Here is a 7,421-nt window from a genome sequence, read left to right as displayed (position 1 = left end):
CTCCCCCCTCTCCTCCCTGACCTATCACCTTCATCTCCTTCCCCACTGACCTATTGTACTCTATGCTACTCTATCCCCACCCCCACCCTCCTCTAGCTTATCTCTCCACGCTTCAGGCTCTCTGCCTTTATTCCTGATGAAGGGCTTTTGCCCGAAACGTCGATTTTGCCTGCCCTCGGATGATGCCTGAATTGCTGTGCTCTTCCAGCACCACTGATCCAGAGTCCTGTCCTGCCCCAGTTAAGAAGCCTGGAGTTAATAACTTGTAATAATAAAAGGTTCCTGTCTGGATCTAGTCAGATTGAGTGATCAGATTTACTTTGCTATTGGATGGGAAATACTCCAGAAGAAATTCATTCCAGGCTGAGGTGGTTCACCTGCTTAGGATAGCGATCGCTTTAAGGATAGGATGCAACATGGTTCATGGATTGGGAATTGATTCTGGGGTACAAAGCAGATTGAGTAGAACAGGGTGGGGAGGACTAGTTATGACAGGATGGTGTGGAAAACAGGTTTGCTTTGGAAGCTAAGGGAAACATTGCTGACTCTCGGCCCACAAACAGTACTGCAAGGGGATGTAACTCTCCCATGTTGCAGTTCCCACCTGCGTATCAGCTACCGAATTTCCTGGGGTGTTTAATACCATTAAACAGCGTTGAAATTGGTGGACACGAAGTTTCAACCAGAGGTCATCAGTAAAGTAGTTAACTGAATGAATGAATTCTTTGCATCTGCCTTTACCAAGGAAGCAGATGTTACTCAGACCACCATAAAATAGAGGGAAACTATCACTGGAAAAGTTCAAAATTGATGAGGAGACTTCCAGTCAGTGATCAGTACTTAAGGTTAGGAAACTGGGATTGATTGGATTCATCCAAGGATATTGAAAGAAGTGAGATTGGAAATTGCAGAGGCACTGGCTTAGATTCGGGATGTACTGGAGAATTGCAAACCGTGTAACCTTGTTCAAAAATAGTTTCGAGGATCAGGCCAGTAGTGAAAGGACAGTTTAACTTTGGAGGTCTGGAAGCCTCTAGGAATAATTAATTAGATGGAATTAATAGTCACATGGAAAAATATGGGCTGATTGGAAAGAAACAGCATGAATTTCTTCAAGGAAATTCACGTTAGGCTAGATAACTGGAATTTTTCATGAGGTAAATACTACTGATGTAATATATGGACTTTCAAAAACCATTGATGCACAATCACGCAACAAACTTGTGATCAGAGTTGTACCTCATTGAATTTAATGGTCAGTACAAATACAAAATTAACCATTACTTGATTCCGTATTATTTGACCAGTGGGAACTTTTTCAGGCTGGAACAAGATTTGTAATGTAGTTCCATGGGGTCAGTATTGACACTCTTGTTTTTTTTTAGTGCTCTAGATTTTGGTGTGCAGGGAATCATTTCAAAGTTTGGTGATGATTCATAATTGTGAAGCATTGTAAACTGAGAGGAGGGCAGTGTAGAACTTTTTAAAAAGTCATTGACACGTTGGTGGAGTTGACAAATAGTTCAGAGTGAGATTCATTTTGGTAGGAAGAACATGAAAGATACTTCTCTGAAGAGAGTTCAAGAGCAGAGGGATATGGGGTATCCCACACAAATCATTTTAAAAGTAACAGGAGAGGTTGAGAGAATAGTTAATAATAAAGCATACAGTACCCTGGGCACTACTAATGGTGCAATAGAGTACAAAATCAAGGACATCATGCTGAACTTGTCTACGTCACTAATTAAATCCCAGCTGGAGTTTTGTCGTGCCCAGGCGCTTAAATGATAACCGATTTGCAAATTTCGGTCTGCTTTCATTGGAGATGGTTGAGAGAAGTTTTCAATCATGAGTAATTTGGACAGCTTGAGCAAGGAGAAACTTCCCACTTCTACAATGATAGGAAATAAGAGGAAACCGATTTAAACCGATTTAAGTAGCAAGTGCAATGTGTGAAAAGCCTTTTCACAAAGTGCTTTGTGTGTGGAATGCATAGAATGATAGAATCCCTACAGTGTGGCAAGAGACCATTCAGCCCATTGAGTCTGTACAAATCCTCCGAAAAGCGTTCCACTCAGATCCCGTCCCCCACACTGTCCTGATACCCCCCCCCCCCCCCCCACTATTTACCATGGCTTACCAATGAGCTGACACTACAGGGCAATTTAGCATGGGCAATCCATCTGAACTATACATTTTCGGACAAGCATTGCTTGGAAGTGTGGTGCAGCAAATTCAATTGAGACATTCTAGATGGTCTTTAGATAATGATCTAAAGACAAACATTGGCCAAATGTACAGGAAAAAGGCACAAATTTGATACTAAGTCACTATGCTCACTTGAAGAGCCAATTCAGACACCATTGACTGGCCTCCTCATGCTGTTGCAGTTCTGTGATAAGAGAATGTTGACCGCCCAATTCCACCAACTCCTGTTTAATTGAAAATAGGTGGGTTGGCTTGAGTTGAGACTTGTTTATATTGCACCCATGAATTTTGTGAAAATTACCCCAACATACCAAGTTATTAAACTTTTGTCAGAAGTTTTCAATAAAAAAGCTGTAATAATGACTGCAGCCACATACATTATGTAGAGGACATGGGTGAGACCTCTTCTGGAATTCTGTGTCCAGTTCTGGTTGCCCAAATATAGGAAGGATATTATCAAGTTAGAGAGGATTCAGAAGAGATTTACCAGGATGTTGCCAGGCATGGAAGGTCTGAGTTATAAAGAAAGGCTGGATAGGTTGGGACTTTTTTCACTGGAGCTTAGGAAGTTGAGAGATGACCTGATAGAAGTTTATAAAATAATGAGGACTACAGATAAAGTTAATGGTAGTTGTCTTTTCCCTAAGATGGGGGATTTCAAGACTGGGTGGTACATTTCTCAAGGTGAGAGATTTTAAAAAGTCATGAAACACGTTTTTTGCACATAAGGTGGTTTGAGTGTGGAATAAACACCCAGAGAAAGTGGTGGATGTGGGTACAATTACAATGTTTAAAAGACATTTGGTTAGATACATGAATAGGAAAAGTTTGGAGGGATATGGGCCAGGAACAGGCAGGCAGAGCTAGTTTGGGATTATGTTCAGCATGACTGGTTGGACTGAAGGATCTGTTTCCATGCTGTATGACTAACTCTCCTAGATAGTCACTTGTTAGTACAGAGCTTAAGTTTCGTTGAAAAGGAGAGGCTGTCTTAATTTTCTCATTCACTTAGCAGGAGAATTGCAAGAATGTATATGTGTTATGACATGCAATCAAATTAAATCAACACCCCCCCCCCCCCCCCCCCCCCCCAAAACAACACGTATTTTCAACGCAACAAAACTAAAACCCTCAATGATCCTCAAAATTTACCCTAATGGTTCCTTGCCAGACTTCTTGAATAACCAGTACCAGACTTTGAATAATCAATACTAGACTCCAGCTTTATAGCTTAAAAGATTTATCAACTTATTAATATAGTAGCTTTAATGGAGCAAATTTTAAAGCATGTGGTAAGTTTAATATCTATGATTTAAACCCAATCGTCTTTGATTCTTATCCTCACTCAGACAAATGGACACAGTGTGGGATAAATAAAAAAGAAAGAGGGAACTGGCCATTTCACTGAAACAGCCTCTACAGGCACATATGATTGTATCTTGCTTGTAATATCACAGGCACATATGATTGTATCTTGCTCGGTTTCTGAGGATACCACTGCATGCAACTAGATTTCAGTAGGTTTTAAGGAATGTTCATTTAATACTTATTATTTGAGATTCTATTCTCCAAATTTTCAATAAGTTGATAATTGAAGGAGAACCAGGGAGTATTCAAACCTCTGTGCTGTAACCTTGGCAGGTGCAATTCTAACAGACCCAAACACAGTTTTTCCTCACTTTTTGGAAAAAACATCTGCTCCAGTCCAAAGGTCACCTTCAGATCTTGGTTCATAGTTAACATCTCCAAAACAAATCTTATTAGAAGTAAAATACTAAAAGTTTTAGCATACTGCATAAGAGAAGGAGTGCAGATCAGTTAGCAAGTCTGTGCTGGTTTATTAAGACATTACCAAGGAAAATGCAGCAAGGATTTTTTCCTTGTGCTTTTGCACTGACTGGACACATTTTTTTTTTCTTCTTGCAGAGAAAATGTCCCTGTAAATGAGTATTTATAGTTTCTGGCAAGTTTATGTGGGCTGCATTGTGAACCTGACTGATAATCCTAGATTGGCCCTTAGTAGAATCATTAGCGCACACAAAATTGTTTAATTATCATTCTTTTTGACTTAAAGTGCTCAACAAAAATCTGAGCAATAGGTGAAAATACTATACCATAGCACCACAGAAGTGTTTTATCTGAACAAAATACGACCAAGTCCAAAAAGGCATTCTGGAGTATGCAAAGTTTTACACTGAAAAACAATTGAAGGTTATCGTTTGGACTCACGATGCGGCTCATTACGCTTCTTGGAAGTTACATAAATTCCTATGAAGGGATCTGCTCTGCAGAAGAACAAGGAATTCAACACAACGTGGAGAGCTATTGTCCCCTTGTGCATTCTCCATGACAATCCATTGAGAGATCAAACTAACCTTTCCAACCAATCTGTACCCTTTCTTCTCAAACAATATAAACTTTTGCTGTCTTTGAAATTTGGCATTCCAGAGTCTGTCCTAATGACCTCAAGACAAAAGCTTCAACAGCTTCTCTTTGTTGGTATTCTATGTAATTACAAAACCATATCATTCCTCTGCACGTAACTGAATTGTACTCTGGAGAATTATTTTACTTTTGTTTTATAGTGCTACCATGGGCTTGATTAAAAAAATCTAAAGGTTTGAAAATCTAATCTTGATTGATGTATAACATTTTCATTCCAAGCAAAGCTATCTTTCTCCAGCTACTCTTAGCCAACTATAGATATTTAAAGTCTGTGTAACAAGCTGAAACTTTGTCATACTAAGCTATAAACCATTTTCTAAATGACACACTTGTTGTTTTCTAGGGACTTTTAAAGCTTGATTGCCAAGGAATAGTTGCTCGTCTTGTTCAAGATGTTGTTATGCTCTCAACAGCTGTGGAGCTTGGTGTCCGTTGGAGAGAGTTAGGGGAAAAACTATCCAAACTCTCAAAGCAGCAAATAGAATCATATGAAGCACCTCACAGAACTAAAAGTGGTGAAATTAACCAGGAGGTGGGATATTGCTTTGATGGTGTAACTATGCACATTATGCAACAATCCAGCATTTTTTTTTCGTGCATTTTGAACTCTTTCATTCACATTTTATTTGTCCTTTTTACAGACCATGTGGAAGCCAGCATATGATTTTCTTTATACATGGAGCATCAAGTTTGGAGATGGATACCGGGATGTACTGCAAGAATTGCACACTGCACTGGATAGAATGAAAAACCCAATTACAAGACATTGGAGACAACTAACAGGGGTTCTTATTTTGGTGAACTGTATGGAAATACTAAGAGCTGCTGCATTTGCCAAGCATGATGAGGAATAACTCTCTCTTAACTTTTTTTGTTTTATAGAAAACAGGCACTAAATCAATTCTTAAACTGTTTGTGAAGTGGGGGAGAAAGAGAAGCAAGACTGTTCTCCTAGAATGCAATTACATATTTGATAAATACTATCAAACAAAACGTGATAAGTTATAGGGTTCATGTATGTCTCAGGTGAATTGAAGATGGGTTAAGATTTGGGAATCATTCTATTACTTTTGTTTTCAAATATTTGTAGCTTAGCACCAAATAAGTTGAACCTATTTACAGAAGTGATGTGTTTGTGAAAAATATTGGGTTAAGTGACAAGCTGTTTCTTTATTTTAACTTTTTTAGCATCTGTATTTCACTTCAGAGCATGATAATATTTGGACTAAGTTGTTCCCTTTTTCAAATAGTTTTAAAAATTTAAACCATAGTTCCTTCATGATCAGCAATTTAGGGAGAATTTGATATAGTATGCATGATAAACCAGGATTTATTTTCTGTGGGAGTTGTGGGCTGCCCCATTATCTCTCAATGTTGACTTCAAAAACTTGATTAACTGCATCTATGAACATAGTGGCACACATTTGTATGGAAACATTCTCATTTATAGAGACTTATATCTCACCAAGCTTAAACCAAAACCTATAGTGCACCACTAGGGTCATATATTTAATAAAATATGCACTACTATTTTTGGCCAACATAATTTTTGGAGTCTTTACATGACCATGATATTTGTATGTTGTTCTTTGTCTGTTATTTTAATGTGAGCATTAACACAGTGTCTTAATATGTCCAAATCAATAATGGTAAAGGAATAATATGTGCATACATTAAGCACTCGTCTGATGACCACCAATTTCTAGGCTTTATTTTCAAAACTGATAATATAAAGTACGTAGTTCCAGCAATGCAAAAACATATGCTATGACCGATGCTTACAATATTCTTAAATTGACTCCAATATCATCTTGATTTGTGTGAATTGCTGTCTCATTTTTTTGGATTTAGTATTCTTCTATAGATCCCATGAGAGAAAAGATCATGTTTTCAGATTCACAACCTGGAGCCTCCATACTTGATGAGGAGTTTTCCATTTTTATTCTCTTCTTGCAATTATTTTAATAAGGCATAGCATTTCAAAGTTATGTATAGATATAAGCAATGCTTATAATGTTCCATCTTGAGAGTAAGGGTCATTTTTATAAATGCATGTCCCTGTCACAGTGTTACATACAAATTGCTCATCAGGAATTCACATCCTGAGATCACTAAGTTTTGCGGGATGTTCAAAAATGAATAACCGATCATTTGGGCCTGATTCCCTAAAAGGTTCTCCTTATGTATAAAGTTCTTTTCTGGGAATACAGTTTGTAAAATTGCTTGTAAGGAGTCATACAAAGAACGATTACAAAATAACATGAGGATCATCAGGTATGATGAAAGGAAGCTTTTTCTAATTGTGGGTGATGTGTGTGTGTTAAGCGATGAGAATAAGTGTCTAATCTTCATCCACAGTTTAGATACCAAACATTAATAAGTAATATGTTCCATATGCCCTCATTAAACTCTGCCAAAAGTTGATATATTGCCATGAGAAAGAGTTGGCAAATATCCAGTATCCTTATTGTACCTGTTACGAAAGCTGCCAAAATTTCTAAAATGCTGGGATCAATAGTGATTGCATTAATGATGTACATATAATTTACAGTTTTTCTCTGGGGATAAGTTATTTCCTTTTGTCTTGTCTTCCTCCTTGAACTTTTAATTTATTTTCACATATATATTGTATTAAATAAAAATTATGACAAGGAATATTGAGGAATACAAAGATATGTTGTATTATCTGGTGCAGTATGTAGTTCTTTTGCAGTAGGTTATAATTACTTTTTCTTTCTTCCTTCCTTCCTTCCTTCCTTCCTTCCTTC

The 7,421-nt window shown here is 37.6% G+C and overlaps 1 protein-coding gene across 2 annotated transcripts in view; it reads left to right on the top strand.

The window, feature by feature from the left end:
• Window positions 1-7,415, top strand: part of macc1 (MET transcriptional regulator MACC1) — an 85,457-nt gene extending 78,042 nt beyond the window's left edge. For both annotated transcript variants that reach the window (XM_043689784.1, XM_043689785.1), the window contains 2 exons: window positions 4,997-5,185; window positions 5,295-7,415. In XM_043689784.1, coding sequence (XP_043545719.1) covers window positions 4,997-5,185; window positions 5,295-5,507 — 402 coding nt within the window. In that variant the 3' untranslated portion in view covers window positions 5,508-7,415. The remainder of the gene's footprint in view (window positions 1-4,996; window positions 5,186-5,294) is intronic.
• The last annotated feature ends 6 nt before the right edge of the window (window positions 7,416-7,421 follow it).

Source organism: Chiloscyllium plagiosum, chromosome 5 (genome assembly GCF_004010195.1).
Source record: "Chiloscyllium plagiosum isolate BGI_BamShark_2017 chromosome 5, ASM401019v2, whole genome shotgun sequence".
In the NCBI taxonomy this organism is placed as follows: Eukaryota; Metazoa; Chordata; class Chondrichthyes; order Orectolobiformes; family Hemiscylliidae; genus Chiloscyllium; species Chiloscyllium plagiosum.
Note: the sequence above shows the minus strand (reverse complement) of the source record. Positions and strands in the feature narration are given on the sequence as shown.